The sequence below is a fragment of the Heterodontus francisci genome, chromosome 4 (genome assembly GCF_036365525.1).
Source record: "Heterodontus francisci isolate sHetFra1 chromosome 4, sHetFra1.hap1, whole genome shotgun sequence".
NCBI classification, from domain to species: domain Eukaryota; kingdom Metazoa; phylum Chordata; class Chondrichthyes; order Heterodontiformes; family Heterodontidae; genus Heterodontus; species Heterodontus francisci.
In genome coordinates, this window is record NC_090374.1 from 72,463,228 (window position 1) to 72,482,456 (window position 19,229).

The 19,229-nt window shown below is 43.4% G+C and overlaps 1 protein-coding gene across 1 annotated transcript in view; it reads left to right on the top strand.

Moving 5' to 3' along the window:
- The window catches only part of LOC137368796 (uncharacterized), a 78,969-nt gene that overhangs the window by 18,185 nt on the left and 41,555 nt on the right, over window positions 1–19,229 (top strand). Inside the window, exons 5-6 of the mRNA XM_068029002.1 lie at window positions 2,842–2,965; window positions 17,429–17,596. Coding sequence (XP_067885103.1) covers window positions 2,842–2,965; window positions 17,429–17,596 — 292 coding nt within the window. The remainder of the gene's footprint in view (window positions 1–2,841; window positions 2,966–17,428; window positions 17,597–19,229) is intronic.

Here is a 19,229-nt window from a genome sequence, read left to right on the forward strand (position 1 = left end):
AGGAAGTGTTGTCTAGAGTGGGATAACAAACCAGACTGACATTTCTTTTAAAAAAAACACTGCAGATGCTGGAAATCTGAATCAAGCACAGAAAATGCTTGAAAACACTCAAGGAGATTAGGCAGCATTTATGAAAAGATGATACAAGATGATAAAAGATGCTGGCAAGATGGATACAGAACTGGCTCGGTCATAGAAGACAGAGGGTAGCAGTGGAAGGGTGCTTTTCTGAATGGAGGGCTGTGACTAGTGGTGTTCCGCAGAGATCAGTGCTGTGACCTTTGCTCTTTGTAGTATATATAAATGATTTGGAGGAAAATGTAGTTGGTCTGATTAGTAAGTTTGCGGACGACACAAAGGTTGGTGGAGTTGCGAATAATGATGAGGATTGTCAGAGGATACAGCAGGATATAGATCGGTTGGAGACTTGGGTGGGGAAATGGCAGATGGAGTTTAATCCAGACAAATGTGAGGTAATGCATTTTGGAAGGTCTTATGCAGGTGGGAAGTATACAGTAAATGGCAGAACCCTTCGGAGTATTGACAGGCAGAGATCTGGACGTACAGGTCCACAGGTCACTGAAAGTGGCAACGCAGGTGGATAAGGTAGTCAAGAAGGCATACGGCATGCTTGCCTTCATCGGTCGGGGCGTAGAGTATAAAAATTGGCAAGTCATGCTGCAGCTGTACAGAACTTAAGTTAGGCCACACTTAGAATATTGCATGCAATTCTGGTCACCACACTACCAGAAGGACGTGGAGGCTTTGGACAGGGTACAGAAGAGGTTTACCAGGATGTTGCCTGGTCTGGAGGGCATTAGCTACGAGGAGAGCTTGGATAAACGTGGATTGTTTTCACTGGAACGACAGAGGTGGAGGGGCGACATGATAGAGATTTACAAAGTTATGAGTGGCATGGACAGAATGGATAGTCAGAAGCTTTTTCCCAGGGTGGAAGGGTGTCCCAGTTACTAGGGGAAATAGGTTTAAGGTGCGAGGGGCAAAGTTTAGAGGGGATGTGCGAGGCAAGTTCTTTACACAGAGAGTGGTGAGTGCCTGGAACTTGCTGCCGGGGGAGTGGTGGAAGCAGGTACGATAGCGACGTTTAAGAGGCATCTTGACAAATACATGAATAGGATGGGAATAGAGGGATACGGTCCCCAGAAGTGCAGAAGGTTTTAGTTTAGACAGGCATCAAGATCGGCACAGGCTTGAAGGGCCGAATGGCCTGTTCCTGTGCTGTACTGTTCCTTGATACAAGTCAACATTTCTGGTGTGCGAACCTAGAAGACACTACCCATATCTGTCAGTTTTTGTCTGTTGTCTCCACGGAAACTGCCTGAACTTACATTTGTAAAGGGTTCGGCTTTTCTTGCGAAACAAGATGAATGGCCCTGCAAAGTGAGCTGTGTGCATGGCCATTCTTCCCTCGCATATGAAACCAAGGGTGGCCTTGGTGCGTAAGTGAATATGTTTACTTGCTCAAATTAATGCAGCATGGAATGTAGGTTGACCATCAAATTGACACAGTCCCAATGGCCATCACAACTTAGCACCAGTGCTAATGCAATGATATTATTCTTCTCTCGCTGGCTTATGACTTAACAGTTCGGGAGTACTGGACAGAAAATTCAAGAGCTTTTGAAGAGCAAGTCTAAGTTAACCCTTTGAGTACTGCATTACTTTTTAAGATGTATAAATACACCTTTAGTTTTATATGGTTTCTGCTGGAATGAATTTCTGGTTGTTCCTGAATATTACAAAGATCGACAAAACCACAGTACAGTTCATAATGAAAAGAATAATTAGAACAAAGTTTCAAACATTGGAGTTTGCTTTTACTTTTGCATTTGTTGCTAAAAGAGCTGTCTCAGTCCTCAAAGTGTTAGAACTTTCACAAAGAGAACTAAGGCAGAGGAAAGAAGGTGGATGGGGAGAAAGAGGAAAAAATACAGTGGAAAAGGCCCTTACATATGTAAAATTGAAGAGCACATGTAAAAGAGAAAGTCAACAGATAGAGGGAGAAAGAGCTTCTATGAGTCTGTGCCTCATCTTTATGACCTGCCAGTGGTTTCTGTAGCCCATGGCCAGGTGGGTAGGGGAGTTAGCTGGATAAATGTGTGGACAAAATCCTCTCCCATGCATCTGTCACTACACAGACTTCTCCTATTAAGTGGAGACCAAAATATGAGAACAATATGGGCAGAAGTAAGAATTTCCTGTATGATGCTGAGTGTGACATACAGAGGGAGAGGGAGAATGCTTTAAATGCCTCCTGATATTATAGATTTTAAATAGCCTGAAGCAGATACCTATATTTTGGATGATTTATTGTGGTTATTTTAATTTCTGGTAGGTTATTTAAGTGTTGTGACATTAAATTTTCAGCCACATCAGCTTTATTGAAGTAGAAAGGTTAAAAACAATGACTGTTTTGTAGTTAGAGAAATTTATTTCTCCCTATATGACAATTATTTCAGTAGAAGTCAGGCACTTTGCCAGCAGTTGTGATTTAACCAACTACAAACATAATTCCTACTGTGTCCTTACAAGTTGCAACATTGATTAGTTTTAATTGTTCCACGTTGAAACAGTTTGTGCAACACTCAACATCATTTCTGTGTACAAGGTGGCTATAGAATGCATGACTGCCTGCACATTTATATGAATCTGCATGTTAGTGTAAACCAGTCGATAACAAGCCACCTTCAGAACACCCATTTAATAGTAGCAGACCTGAACTCATCTTTGTTCTATAGAGATCCAATTATAGTAATTCAGATTTAAGGATATTCCCTTAAAGGTGGTACAAGCTGTGCCCTCTTACTTCTTTATTTACAGGGACAGCTGGGACAGGGAGCAAACATGAAATTCCTCGCAAAACCATGCTGTGTGTCCATTCATCAACTCCAGGGATGTGTTCAACAGATAGCAGCTGGAGATTGTTATAGTTGTGCACTTACTGGTATGTAGTAGTACAATTTTTAAAACATTAACATCTTATCTCTTACAAATGACTGCCACTAAAAATGCCATACTTGCCTGATGTGTAAGTTTAAAATTTTATGTACAGAGTTGAAAAAAAACTTTTTCAGGGAAGTTTCATAGAAATTGTATTTGTGAAGAAACCTCAGGAAATGTAAGCTTTTTATATTTAAACTTACTTTTGCTTACAATTGCAGCTTTCATTATACCAGAATCTGTCCCATGTGTTAAAATCTATGCATTGATTTTTCCATGCCCCTTTTTAAATATTAAAAATTATCCAGATCGGCATGAAAGTGCTGGATGCTGAGTCTCCACTGCAGCACTTCAGTGCTGAGACAGTTAATAAATTAAAGCAAAACGTGTTTTATAATGTCCTATCATTTCAATGGACAATCCAGTTCCAGTCTCTTCTCAAGTATTATGGTATAACATGTGGTGATAAATGAATTGCTGCCAGTTACAAGTGTTGTGATGAGCTGCCTACAATCCTACTAGCTTCCCCATTATCCTCGTCACTCTCACATGTCCAGCATGCAATGCTAGTTCAATAGTGTCAATATTATTGACAATGTAATTAACATCTCTCTTCCATTGTCCAGCCCAATGTAACTGCCCTCACTTGGCTCCACACTTAGCCATCTGGTAAAAGAAGGCCATCTCCAGTAGCATTATAGTGGGGAATGGGTAGCATAGTGGCTATTTTACTGGCCTAGTAATCCAGCGACATGAGTTCAAATCCCAACATAGCAGCTGGGGAATTTAAATTCTATTAATTAAATCTTGAATTAAAAAGCTACTCCTAGTAATGGTGACCATGTAATGACCAGATTGTCATAAAAACCCCATTTGGTTCACTAATGTCTTTTAGGGAAGGAAATCTGCTGTCCTTACCTGGCCTGGCCTATATGTGACTGCAGATACACAGCAACGTCTTTGACTCTTGACTGCCCTCTGAAATGGCCTAGAAAGCCACTCAGTTGTACCAAACAAAGTATAATCACCACAAGGACTGCAGCGATTCAAGAAGGTGGCTCACCACCACATTCTCAAGGGCAATTAAGGATGGGTAATAAATTCTGGTCTTGCCCGTGATGCCCATATGCCATTCTTGATTGAATAAAAATAACTCTTCCCACCCTTGAATCATTACTTCTGAAGTTCCCCAAGGATCTATTCTCAGCTTCCTCTTCTTCCTCACCCACGTGCTACCCTTTGGTGACGTTATCCACAGATATTGGGTAAGGTTCCTCATGTACGCTGCTGACACCCAGCTCTATCGCTCCACTTCCACTGTATTGTGAGACTGTTTATCTTCCATCCAATTTCCTCCAGCTAAACAATTCGAGGACCAATGGCATCATCTTCAGCCACAACTACAAACTTCATACTTGTACCATTAATCTGATTCCCCTCCCTGGCCACTACTTTAGGCTGAACCAAACTGTTCACAATTTCAGCATCCTATTCAACCCCAAGCTGAGCTTCTGACTCTTTATCCTCTCCATCACCAGCACCGGTTACTTCCACCTACATAAGATTTCCCACTGTGAGCCAATCTGCCACTGAAACCTTCATCCATGCCTTTGTCACATCCAGACCCAACTATTCCAATGCTTCCCTGTCCCCCAGCGTCTTTTCTCGACTGCAGAACATCTTTTTAAATGCCTCTCTGCTGTCCACTCCACTCTTACCTCCAACAATAAGTGTGAGGAGCTCATGGACTTCTTTGTCATTAAGATCAAGACCATCCGATCAGCTGCCTCTGCTGTTTTCCTCCCTTCCACTGGCCCACACAGACCTGGTCAAATTTCCTATAATGCTCCTTAGCCCTGAACTCACATCTTTCTCTCGTTTCTCTCCTATCTCCCCTAATGCCCTCTCTGAGATCATTTTGTCCATGAGACCAACCTCCTGTTCCCTTGAGCCTATTCCCACTAAACATCTGATCTCCCAACTTGCTCTCCTGGTCTGCATGTCAGCTGATATTGTAAATGGTTCTCTCTCTTCAGGCGTTATCCCCCTCTTCTTTAAATCTGCCCCATCACCCCTCGCCTTAAAACAACCAACCATCAATCCCACCACCCTTGCAAACGATTGCCCCATCTCCAACCTCCCATTCCTCGCCAAAGTCCTTGAACATGTTGTCAACTCCCAAATCCGTTCCCATCTTTCTTGACCTCTATGTTTGAATCCCTCCAATCAGGTTTCCACCCTTGCCACAGTACCAAAACAGTATCAAGCTCTTACGAAAGTCACAAATGACATCTTATGTGACTGTGACAAAGGTAAATTTTAACTTTCCCTCCTCATCCTTCTCAACCTGTCAGCAGCCTTTGACATCATTAACCACACCATCCTCCTCCAGTGCCTCTCCACTGTCATCCAGCTGGGTGGAACTGCTCTCGCCTGGTTCCATTCTTATTTATCTAATTGTAGTCAGAGAATCATTTGCAATGGCTTCTCTTCCTGTTCCTGCACTGTTACCTCTGGTGTCCCCCAAGGATCTATCCTTGGCCCCCTCCCATTTCTCATCCACATGCTGCCCCTCTGCAACAACATCTGAAAGCACAGCTTTAGTTTTCACATGTTTGCTGATGACGCCCAGCTCTACCTCACCACCACTTCTCTCGACTCCTCCATTGTGGCTAAATTATCAGACTGCTTATCTGACATCCAGTATTGAATGAGCAGAAATTTCCTCCAATTAAATATTGGGAAGACGGAAGCCATTGTTTCCATCTCCGCTCCAAACTCCATTCCCTAACTACCAACTCCATTCCTTATGCGTGGAGTCAGAGAAAATGGGTGAGATTCTAAACGAGTACTTTGCATCGGTATTCACCGAGGAGAGGGACATGACGGATGTTGAGGTTAGGGACAGATGTTTGATTACTCTAGGTCAAGTCGGCATAAGGAGGGAGGAAGTGTTGGGTATTCTAAAAGGCATTAAGGTGGACAAGTCCCCAGGTCCGGATGGAATCTATGCCAGGTTACTGTGGGAAGCGAGAGAGGAAATAGTTGGGGCCTTAACAGATATCTTTGCAACATCCTTAAACACGGGTGAGGTCCCGGAGGACTGGAGAATTGCTAATGTTGTCCCCTTGTTTAAGAAGGGTAGCAGGGATAATCCAGGTAATTATAGACCGGTGAGCCTGACGTCAGTGGTAGGGAAGCTGCTGGAGAAGATACTGAGGGATAGGATCTATTCCCATCTGGAAGAAAATGGGCTTATCAGTGATAGGCAACATGGTTTTGTGCAGGGAAGGTCATGTCTTACCAACTTAATAGAATTCTTTGAGGAAGTGACAAAGTTGATTGATGAGGGAAGGGCTGTAGATGTCATATACATGGACTTCAGTAAGGCGTTTGATAAGGTTCCCCATGGTAGGCTGATGGAGAAAGTGAAGGCGCATGGGGTCCAAGGTGTACTAGCTAGATGGATAAAGAACTGGCTGGGCAACAGGAGACAGAGAGTAGCAGTGGAAGGGAGTTTCTCAAAATGGAGACGTGTGACCAGTGGTGTTCCACAGGGATCCGTGCTGGGACCACTGTTGTTTGTGATATACATAAATGATTTGGAGGAAAGTATAGGTGGTCTGATTAGCAAGTTTGCAGACGACACTAAGATTGGTGGAGTAGCAGATACTGAAGGGGACTGTCAGAGAATACAGCAGAATATAGATAGACTGGAGAGTTGGGCAGAGAAATGGCAGATGGAGTTCAATCAGGGCAAATGCGAGGTGATGCATTTTGGAAGATCCAATTCAAGAGTGAACTATACAGTAAATGGAAAAGTCCTGGGGAAAATTGATGTACAGAGAGATTTGGGTGTTCAGGTCCATTGTTCCCTGAAGGTGGCAACGCAGGTCAATAGAGTGGTCAAGAAGGCATACGGCATGCTTTCCTTCATCGGACGGGGTATTGAGTACAAGAGTCGGCAGGTCATGTTACAGTTGTATAGGACTTTGGTTCGGCCACATTTGGAATACTGCGTGCAGTTCTGGTCGCCACATTACCAAAAGGATGTGGATGCTTTGGAGAGGGTGCAGAGGAGATTCACCAGGATGTTGCCTGGTATGGAGGGCGCTAGCTATGAAGAGAGGTTGAGTAGATTAGGATTATTTTCATTAGAAAGACGGAGGTTGAGGGGGGACCTGATTGAGGTGTACAAAATCATGAGAGGTATAGACAGAGTGGATAGCAAGAAGCTTTTTCCCAGAGTGGGGGATTCAATTACAAGGGGACACGAGTTCAAAGTGAAAGGGGAAAAGTTTAGGGGGGATATGCGTGGAAATTTCTTTACGCAGAGGGTGGTGGGTGCATGGAACGCTTTGCCAGCGGAGGTGGTAGACGCGGGCACGATAGCGTCTTTTAAGATGTATCTAGACAGATACATGAATGGGCAGGAAGTAAAGAGATACAGACCCTTAGAAAATAGGCGACAGGTTTAGATAGAGGATTTGGATCGGCGTAGGCTTGGAGGGCCGAAGGGCCTGTTCCTGTGCTGTAATTTTCTTTGTTCTTGTTCTTGTTCTTTGTTCTCTCCCTGGTAACAGTCTGAGATTAAGCCAGTCTGTTTGCAACCTTGGTGTCACATTTGATCTTGAGATGAGCTTCTGAACTCATATTGGTGCCATCATTAAGACCACCTATTTCCACCTCCGTAACATCGCCCAACTTCTCCCCTGTCTCAGCTCATCTGCTACTGAAATTCTCATTCATGCCTTTGTTATCTCTAGACTTAAATATTCCAATGCACTCCTGCCTGGTCTCCCACATTCAACTCTCCATAAACTTGTGGTCATCCAAAATTCGCACCAAGTCGCGGTCCCTTATTACCCCTGTGCTCGCTGACCTGCATTGGCTCCCAGTCAAACAATGCCTTGATTTTAAAATTCTCATCCTTGTTTTCAAATCCCTCCATGGTCTCGCCCATTCCTATCTCTGCAATCTTCTCCAGCCCCACAGCCCTCCAAGATGGAGGTCGGAGACAGACCAACCAAGAGAGAGAGAGCACAGTGGGAGCAGAGGTTTAAAAACCATGCCAAAAGGGACAGAGTCAGAGGCCGGAGACAGGGAGATAGAGAAAGAGAGAGAGAGAGAGAGGGCACAGCGGGAGCGGAGGTTTAAAAAGTGCGCCAAAAGGGACAGAGCCGGAGCCTGGAGACTGAGAGACTGAGAGAGAGAGAGCGCAGTGGGAGTAGCAGGAGTGGAGCAGGGGAAAAAAATCAAAAGGTGACATCAGAGTGATGTCACAATCAACCGAGAGAGCAGGGAATCAGAGAGCCGCTGGGCAAGTATACATGTAAGCTTTTAATTTAATTTAAATCAAGTATAGTATAAGACTTGATCGATTCTTAGTATATAAACTAAAAACTAAAATGGATTTTATAATTTATAATACAGAGTCACAGTGGTGCAGTGGTTAGCACCGCAGCCTCACAGCTCCAGCGACCCGGGTTCAGTTCCAGGTACTGCCTGTGTGGAGTTTGCAAGTTCTCCCTGTGTCTGCGTGGGTTTTCTCCGGGTGCTCCGGTTTCCTCCCACAAGCCTTGCAGGTTGGTAGGTAAATTGGCCATTATAAATTGCCCCTAGTATAGGTAGGTGGTAGGGAAATATAGGGACAGGTGGGGATGTGGTAGGAATGTGGGATTACTGTAGGATTAGTATAAATGGGTGGTTGATGGTCGGCACAGACTTGGTGGGCCGAAGGGCCTGTTTCAGTGCTGTATCTCTAAACTAAACTAAGAGTGAGAGAGAGAGACCAGTAGGGGGTGTATTAGTTCAAATTAGGACAACTTAATAAATAAACTGTATTAAGTATTATTAGGGTTTATCAGTATTTGTAAGGTTTGCTAATAGTAGTCAGGTTTATTAGCATTGGTAAAGCTTTATTATCATTGGTAAGGTCTATTAGACTCATGGAGTGTAGATTGCAAGCTAAGTGTGGAGATTCGAGTTTGGCGAGTGGTGAGTTTGGTGAAAGAGGCAGAGGTGCTCTGTTTTTAATTTTTTTTGTACTTTTTTAACACTCCAGTATTTGGTCCTTGCTTCGGTGCAGTGGAAGGAGCTGTTTGATGAGTACCTGATAAACTATTCTACTTACAATAAATAGTCTTGTAAAGTTACAGTATGGCAGGGCAGCTCTGCTAAGTGGAATGTACAGCCTGTGGCATGTGGGAATTCATGGATGCACCATGTGTCCTAGACAAACACATCTGCAGGAAGTGTCACCAGCTGCAGAAGCTTGAGCTCTGGGTTTGGGAACTTGAGCGGCGGCTGGAGTCACTGTTGTGTCTCCACGAGGCGGAGAAATACGTGGATAGCATGTTTAGGGAGGTGATCACACCACAGATTAGGAGCATGCAGGCAGAGAGGGAATGGGTGACCGCCAGGCAGTCTAAGCGAACCAGGCAGGTAGTGCAGGAGTGATATGATCTCACTCCATTTTGGATACTGGTGAGGGTGATGGTTCCTCAGAGGAGTGCAGTCAGAACCAAGATTGTGGCACCACAGGTGGCTCAGCTGCACAGGAGGGGAGGAAGAGGAGTGGAAGAGCAGTAGTGATGGGGGATTCATTAGTTAAGGGAACAGACAGGCTTTTCTGCGGCAGTAAACATGACTCCAGGATGGTGTGTTGCCCTCCCTGATACCAGGGTCAAGGATGTCACGGAGAGCTGCAGGACATTCTTCTGGGGGAGGAACAGCCAGAGGTCGTGGTCCACATTGATACCAATGACATAGGTAAGAAGGGGGATGAGGTCCTGAAAGCAGATTTTAGGGAGCTAGGAAAGAGATTAAAAAGCAGGACCTCAAAAGACGTAATCTCAGGATTACTCCCAGTACCACATGCAAGTGAGCATAGAAATAGGAGAATTAAGTGATTGAACACGTGGCTGGAGAACTGGTGTAGGAGGGAGGGCATCAGATTTCTGAGACATTGGGACCGGTTCTGGGGCATGTGGGACCTGTACAAGATGGACGGGTTGCATCTTAGCAGGATTAGAATGAATACCCTTGGAGGGAGATTTGCTAGTGCTGTTGGGGAGGGTTTAAACTAAATTGTCAGTGGGATGGAACCTGAGGGGGAGCTCAGATTGAAGGGAAGCAAAACTGGTAACTAGTCAGGGGTGTGGAAACCAGGAGCAAGTATTTGAGAGGAATACCAAGGTGCACAGAATACTGAGGGGGATAGATAGAACGAGAGTAGGGAATAGTACGTTATTAGGTGGGGTCAGAGTAAGGGAGAAAGTAATAAAGTCTGAATCAGGGTTAAGGTGCATGTATGTGAATGCACGAAGTGTGTTTAATAGGACTGGTGAGGTACAGGCACAGATTGCCATGTGGAAATATGACGTTGTGGTTTTTACAGAGACCTGGCTCAGAGAAGGGCAGGACTGGGTGTTAAATATTCCTGCAAGCAAGGTGTTCAGGAAAGGTAGGAAAGGGATAAAAATGGGAGAGGGGTAGCGGTATTGATTAAGGAGAACATTGCAGTGTTGGAGAAAATGGATGTCCCAGAGGGTTCAAGGACAGAATCAATTTGGCTAGAGCTAAGGAACAAAAAAAGTGCGGTTACATTGCTCGGTCACCAGCCAGTGGGAAGGATGTGGAGGAACAAATTTGCAAGGAAATTACAGAGAGGTGCAAAAATTATAGGACAGTTATAATTCGGGACTTTAATTATCCAAACATAGACTGGGATAGTAGTAGTGTAAAGGGCAATGAGGGGTAAGAGTTCCTAGAATGTGTTCAGGAAAATTTTCTACAACAGTATGTTGCTAGACCAACAAGAAAGGAGGCACTGCTAGACCTGGTTCTTGGGAATGAGGTGGGCAAGTGGATCAAGTATCAGTAGAGACCATTTAGGGGATAGTGATCATTGTATCATAAGGTTTAGGCTGACTATGGAAAAGGACAAAGAGTAATCCAGGGTAAGAATAATTAACTGGGGGACAGCCAACTTCAATGGGGTAAGAATGGAGCTGGGGCGAATAAATTGGAGTCAAAAGCTGGCAGAAAAAACGGTACATGAACAATGAGCTACCTTCAAAGATGAGATAGTTCAGGCACAGTCAAGGTATGTTCCCTCAAAGGGGAAAAGTAGAGCAAACAAATTCAGAGCTCCCTGGATGACAAAAGAAGTAGAGATTAAGATAAAGAAGAAAAAGTGTGCTTATGACATATGCCAGGTAGAAAATACTATCAAAAACCAGGCTGAATATAAAAGGTCAAGAGGGGAAGTGAAAAAGCAAATAAGAGAAGCAAAGAGAGAGCATGAGAAGTGATTGGCAGCTAGCATTAAAGGAAATCCCATAGTTTTCTATAGGCATATAAATAGTAAAAGGGTGGTAAAAGGAGAAGTGGGGCCAATTAGAGACCAGAAAGGGGATTTATACATGGAGATAGAGGGCATAGCTGAGGATTAAATGAATACTTTGTCTTTACCAAGAAAGAAGATGCAACCCAAGCAATGTTGAAAGAGGAGGTAAGTCAGATACTAGAGGGGTTTAAAATTGATAAAGAGGAAATATTAGATAGGCTGTCTGAAATTAAAGTGGATAAAGCACCAGGGCTGGATGAGATGCATCCAAGGATACAGAGGGAAGTGAGGGTGGAAATCGCGGAGGCGCTGGCCATAATTTTTCAGTCTTTCTTAGACTCAGGGGTGACGCCAGAGGACTGGAGAATTGCAAACGTTTTACCCTTGTTCAAAAAAGGGTGTGGAGATAAGCCCAGCAACTACAGGCCAGTCAGTTTAACTTCAGTGGTGGGAAAACTTCTAGAAAAAATGATTTGGGACAGAATCAATAGTCACATGGACAAATTCGGGTTAAGTAAGGAAAGCCGGCATGGATTTCTTCAGGGAAAATCATGTTTAACTAACTGACTGGAGTTTTTTGAGGAGGTAACAGAGAGGGTTGATGATGGCAATGCTGTTGATGTGCTGTACATCGACTTTCAAAAGGCATTTGATACAGTGCCACACATCAGACTTGTGAGCAAACTTGTAGCTCATGAAATAAAAGGGATAGTAGCAACATGAGTGTCAGGAAATAAAGAGTAGTGGTTAATGGTTGTTTTTCGGGCTGGAGGAAGGTTTGTAGTGGAGTTCCCCAGGGATCAGTGTTGAGACCCTTGCTTTTCCTGATATATATTAATGACCTAGATCTTGGTGTACAGGGCACTATTTCAAAGTTTGCAGATGATACGAAATTTGGAAGCATTGTGAACTGTGGGGAGGATAGTGTAGAACTTCAAAAGGTGATCGACAAGTTAGTGGAATGGGCATTCAGGTGGCAGATGAAGTTCAATACAGAGTAATGTGAGGTGATTCATTTTGGTCGGAAGAACATGGAGAGACAAGATAGAATAAAGGGCACAATTCTAAAGGGGGTGCAGGAGCAGAGGGACCTAGGTGCATATGTGCATAATTCATTAAAGATGGCAGGACAGGTTGAGAGCACGGTTAATAAAGCAGACAGTATCCTGGGCGTTATTATTGGGGCACTGAGTACAAGAGCAAGGAAGTTATGTTGAACTTGTATAAGACACTAGTTCAGCCTCAGCTGGAGCATTGCATCCAATTCTGGGTGCCGCACTCGAAGAAAGACGCGAGGGCATTGGAGAGAGTACAGAAGAGATTCACGAGAATGGTGCCAGGGATGAGGAATTTCAATTATGAAGATAGATTGGAGAAGTTAGGACTGTTTTCCTTGGAGAAGAGAAGGCTGAAAGGTGATTTGATAGAGGTATTCAAAATCATGAGGAGTCTGGTCAGAGTAGATAGAGAGAAACTGTTCCCACTCGTGAAAGGATCGAGAACGAGAGGCCACAGACTTAAAGTATTTGGTAAGAGAAGCAAAAGTGACATGAGGAAAAACTTTTTCATGCAGCGAGTGGTTAAGGTCTGAAATACACTGCCTGAGAATGTGGTGGAGGCAGGTTCAATTGAAGCATTCAAAAGGGAACAAGACAGTTATATGAAAAGGAAGAATGTGCAGCATTATAGGGAGAAGGCAGAGGAATGGGACAGAGGGACTTTCTCTTTCAGAGAGCCAGGGCAGACACAATGGGCCGAATGGCCTCCTTCTGCACTGTAACAATTTTGTGATTCTGTGATATCTGTACTCCTCTAGTTCTGGCCTCTTGTACATCCTTGATTTTAATCGCGCCACCTTCAGTGGCCGTGCCTTCATTGCCTAGGCACCACGCTCTGGAATACCCTCCCTATACCTCTCCGCCACTGTACCTCGCTTTCCTCCTTGAAGTCGCTCCTTAAAACCTACCTCTTTGACCAAGCTTTTGGTCTTCTGACCTAATATCTCCTTTTGTGGCTCGGTGTCATACTTTGTTTTATAATGCTCCTGTGACGCACCTTGGAACGTTTTATTACGTTAAAGGGACTATATGAATATAAGTTGTTGTTGGTGGCTGGCATCCCATGCACCCTTCTTTGTAAACTTGAGCTCATCCAAAACTTCATTCCTGTATCCTATTCTGCAGCAGGTCCTGTTCACCCAATACCCCTGTGTCTCCTCTTACTTACTTTTAGCCTAATTAGTTATAGTGTGGCTACACAGCAAGTAAAGCTCTGTCTACTGTCCTCAACGATGTGGCTAATGCCCAATCTTAGAGAGTATGACGTACTATGCCAGAATGGGTTTTGCACTTCCCACATCAGTCATCCTTATGGCAGCTCAGATTGAGATTACTGACTTAATGCCAATTTGTTCTGAATTATGGGAAATTTTGTTCTCTGGACTCACAGGCATTAGGAGTTAAGTTGAAGCAGCTTAGACCTGTTTCACAGAAAACCTTTACAACTGGCAGTAAGAGGAGGCTTTCACTCCGTCAGTCAAGGCTGGATTTGACCTCTCATCCCAGGGGTGAAAGGGCAGTGTGCTAATGCACTGCATTACTTGACCTCTTTGGTCTTTGGAACTCTGAGACTGCTGATCCTGCATTTTATTGTGAAAAACAGAAACACTTTCCTTTTATTAATTTTACTTTTCTCTTCATTGTCAGTTAGTTTTCAGCTCTCTTTTGCTTATCTTGGACCATGCACCATCCCCCATTCAGAAGTACAGGGAAGGACCTCTATCTTGGCTTCTGACTGGAAATACTATAGTTCGAGTACTTTAGATGGGTCTGTTTTTGTCCAGTGTGTGCAGGAGGGTTTTCTGACACAGTATGTGGACAGGCCAACCAGGGGCGATGCCACATTGGATTTGGTACTGGGTAATGAACCCGGCCAGGTGTTCGATTTAGATGTAGGTGAGCACTTTGGCGATAGTGATCACAATTCGGTTAGGTTTACCTTAGCGATGGGCAGGGACAGGTATATACCGCAGGGCAAGAATTATAGCTGGGGGAAAGGAAATTATGACGCGATTAGGCAAGATTTAGGATGTGTAGGATGGGGAAGGAAACTGCAGGGGATGGGCACAAACGAAATGTGGAGCTTATTCAAGGAGCAGCTAATGCGTGTCCTTGATAAGTATGTACCTGTCAGGCAGGGAGGAAGTTGTCGAGCAAGGGAGCCGTGGTTTACTCAAGAAGTTGAAGCACTTGTCAAGAGGAAGAGGGCGGCTTATGTTAGGATGAGACGTGAAGACTCAGTTAGGGCGCTTGAGAGTTACAAGCTAGCCAGGAAGGATCTAAAGGGAGGGCTAAGAAGAGCAAGGAGAGGACACGAGAAGTCATTGGCGGATAGGATCAAAGAAAACCCTAAGGCTTTCTATAGGTATATCAGGAATAAAAGAATGATAAGAGTTAGAACAGGGCCAATCAAGGATAGTAGTGGGAAGTTGTGTGCGGAATCAGAGGAGATAGGGGAAGCGTTAAATGAATATTTTTCATCAGTATTTACAGTAGAGAAAGAAAATGTTGCCGAGGAGATTACTGAGATACAGCCTACTAGGCTAGATGGGATTGAGATTCACAAGGAGGAGGTGTTAGCAATTTTGGAAAGAGTGAAAATAGATAAGTCCCCTGGGCCAGATGGGATTTATCCTAGGATTCTCTGGGAAGCCAGGGAGGAGATTGCAGAGCCGTTGTTGTTGATCTTCAAGTCGTCATTGTCGACAGGAGTAGTGCCGGAGGACTGGAGGATAGCAAATGTTGTCCCCTTGTTCAAGAAGGGGAGTAGAGACAGCCCTGGTAATTATAGACCTGTGAGCCTTACTTCGGTTGTGGGTAAAATGTTGGAAAAGGTTATAAGAGACAGGATTTATAATCATCTTGAAAAGAATAAGTTCATTTGCGATAGTCAGCACGGTTTTGTGAAAGGTAGGTCGTGCCTCACAAACCTTATTGAGTTTTTCGAGAAGGTGACCAAACAGGTGGATGAGGGTAAAGCCGTGGATGTGGTGTATATGGATTTCAGTAAGGCGTTTGATAAGGTTCCCCACGGTAGGCTATTGCAGAAAATACGCAAGTATGGGGTTGAAGGTGATTTAGAGCTTTGGATCAGAAATTGGCTAGCTGAAAGAAGACAGAGGGTGGTGGTTGATGGCAAATGTTCATCCTGGAGTTTAGTTACTAGTGGTGTACCGCAAGGTTCTGTTTTGGGGCCACTGCTGTTTGTCATTTTTATAAACGACCTGGATGAGGGTGTAGAAGGGTGGGTTAGTAAATTTGCGGATGACACGAAGGTCGGTGGAGTTGTGGATAGTGTCGAAGGGTGTTGTAGGGTACAGAGGGACATAGATAGGCTGCAGAGCTGGGCTGAGAGATGGCAAATGGAGTTTAATGCGGAGAAGTGTGAGGTGATTCACTTTGGAAGGAGTAACAGCAATGCAGAGTACTGGGCTAATGGGAAGATTCTTGGTAGTGTAGATGAGCAGAGAGATCTTGGTATCCAGGTACATAAATCCCTGAAAGTTGCTACCCAGGTTAATAGGGCTGTTAAGAAGGCATATGGTGTGTTAGCCTTTATTAGTAGGGGGACCGAGTTTCAGAGCCACGGGGTCATGATGCAGCTGTACAAAACTCTGGTGAGGCCGCACCTGGAGTATTGCGTGCAGTTCTGGTCACCGCATTATAGGAAGGATGTCGAAGCTTTGGAAAGGGTGCAGAGGAGATTTACTAGGATGTTGCCTGGTATGGAAGGAAGGTCTTACGAGGAAAGGCTGAGGGACTTGGGGTTGTTTTCGTTAGAGAGAAGGAGGAGGAGAGGTGACTTAATAGAGACATACAAGATAATCAGAGGGTTAGATAGGGTGGATAGTGAGAGTCTTTTTCCTCGGATGAGGATGGCAAACACGAGGGGACATAGCTTTAAGTTGAGGGGTGAAAGATATAGGACAGATGTCAGAGGTAGTTTCTTTACGCAGAGAGTAGTAGGGGCGTGGAACGCCCTGCCTGCAACAGTAGTAGACTCGCCAACTTTAAGGGCATTTAAGTGGTCATTGGATAGACATATGGATGTAAATGGAATAGTGTAGGTCAGATGATCGGCGCAACATCGAGGGCCGAAGGGCCTGTACTGCGCTGTAATATTCTAATTCTAATTCTAACATGTTAACCCATTTCCGAATTAGTGTGATGGTAAAGACTTTTTTCTTGCTCATTTTCTCCATTCCTCTTTCCTGAAGAAGTTAACTCCCTCACTGAGACACAGTTCCACAGATGCTTTCTACCTTCCTCATCAAAGTGTGGTGCATTCATAGGTGAGACTTGATATCAGGTTATTCAATTGCACTGGGGAACCACAACTCAACCCAATGCTCTTCACACCTTGTCCACACACACTTCAAGCAGGTATTGCTAGACAGGACAAGAGCAGAAGCCAGTCTAACTTCCCCTTCCCTAATCCGGGTACCATGAGGCCAATTGAAGCATTCCTGCTGCTCCCATAGCTGAGATCAGCCAGCTCAACACAGACCAGTGATTGAGCCTGGAGCCTTCTTGGTGAGACATCAGCAGAGCTTTGATGATAAAGGTTTAGGAGGGAGATTTCCTCTGTGAGCTTTATGAGGAAATTATAAACAGGTTATAAAGTATAGGTTTATAGTTTTGCTGCAAAAACACACTGAGGAAATCTTCCTCCTTAATGTTTATTCCTGATATAGAAAGACATAAGAAATCCCAATGAGATGAAACTCACTATTATTAAATTGGAATAAGACAGACTCTAATAATAAAAAAAATCCTGCTCCAAATTAACACCTTTGATATGCAATAATTAACAGTTCTGTGAACTCGTTGACATTAAGGCTATGTTTCTTCAAGCGATTTAGAAATATATTTATATATTGTATATCTATAAATAAATCCTAACAACTTAACTCATCTGCATATCAAATAATTATTGAATTTGTTCTGTCATCCTTTCTATTTGAATACAGTTGGAACTCACTGAATAGCTGCCACCTTACTGCTGTTACACACTCCAGAAGCACCAATTTAAGAGCTATCTTGTTTGTTTATTTCAAAGCTAATGGCGAGTTATTTATGTGGGGAAGAAATTGTCACGTGATTGATGCAACCCGACCAGCATCTCATAAATTCTGGAATCCACAAAAGATTGATCTTGGTGTCCAGGATATTCACAGCATCAGTTGTGGCTACTGGCATGCCACAGCCCTCACAGGATATCCTGCTGGTAAGCGACAATTTGTATTATATTATTTTGTATAAACTTGATTAAAGACTTGGGTAACAAATTATTCACAGAGTAGTTCAACTATAGAAATATTCTATGTGTCTGTGCTTCTTTTTCCCTAACCTAGAAGTTCAACAAATATCAAATCTGTAGCTTTTTTATTGGTGGGAGAGAATGTATACCTTGAAAGCTGGACAGGAAATTCAACCCATGAAGTGCTAATTACCTATTCAGTTATGTTTTTGTGAATTCGCACTGCCAACATACAGCTTTGCCCACTAGAATGCATATTGTGAATTCAGACACAATGGTTAGTAAGCCACAAGGAATTTCTATACATTAATTTTCCTCCGTTCTCAAATTTCAGTTATGTGCTCCCGGCAAGTGAAGCTCCTTAGCAGGAGCATAAATTCATAAAATATACCCTCTAATACCCAGCTGTGAATGTACTGTTGAAACTATAGCAAATCATTTTAGTTTGACAACTGCACAATTCCACTGAACAAAAATTTACATGCACATATAATAGCAAAGAGGTTGGAGAAATTTTTTTGCATGCAGCATTCTATGGTATAAACATGTAAATGAAAGCATTCTAAATATTTCCGTGCCCATGAATATAGTTTCCTCTTCTTCTCAAAAGAATTAATTATTTTACTTAGGGCATGTTTGATGGCTGCCAATCAAAATGGCAGGTGCTCACAATTTTACTTGTGCTAGTTTTATCCAACACAACTTCACAAATGGGAACAAAGCAAAACCAATCATGACATACCTGCAATAATATTAATTTCGCACTTCTAAAAGTGTTAAGTTGGCACACATCAGACATAAGTAGCAAATATAGTGTCCAACCAGCTGTGGAGATCACAAAGCTCACATGAAATGGACCAATAAAGTTTTTGGATAGCCAATTTTTCTGGCCTAACCCAATTCCTAGTAGAACGGGCATATATGTGATAGCTGTAAAGTCATTCATTTCTCTGTGTACCTTTTTAATTTATTTCATTTGTGTCTTTGAAAAACTAGTAAAATGGCTTAAAACTTAAAACTTATAGCTTCGTAAGTGTGAGTTACCAGTTGGAACTGAGTGAGTTTTATGTTAGTGGAATAGGCAGACAGGTGGCAGAAGAAGTTCAATGCAGAGAAATGAGAAATGATTCATTTTGGTTGGAAGAACATGGAGAGACAATATAAAATAAAAGGTACAATTCTAAAGGGGGTGCAGGAGCAGAGGGACCTAGGTGTATATGCGCATAAGTCATTGAAGGTGGCAGGACATGTTGAGAGAGTGGTTAATAAAGCATACAGTATCCTGGGCCTTATCAATAGGGGAATAGAGTGCAAGAGCAAGGAAGTTATGTTGAACTTGTGTAAGACACTAGTTCAGCCTCAGCTGGAACATTGCATCCAGTTCTGGGTGCTGCAATTTTGGAAAGATGTGAGGGCATTGGAGAGAGTACAGAAGAGATTCACAAGAATGGTTCCAGGATGAGGAATTTCAGTTATGAAGATAGATTGGAGAAGTTAGGACTGTTTTCCTTGGAGAAGAGAAGGTGATTTGATAGAGGTATTCAAAATCATGAGGGGTCTGGTCAGAGTTGATAGAGAGAAACGTTTCTTATTCGTGAAA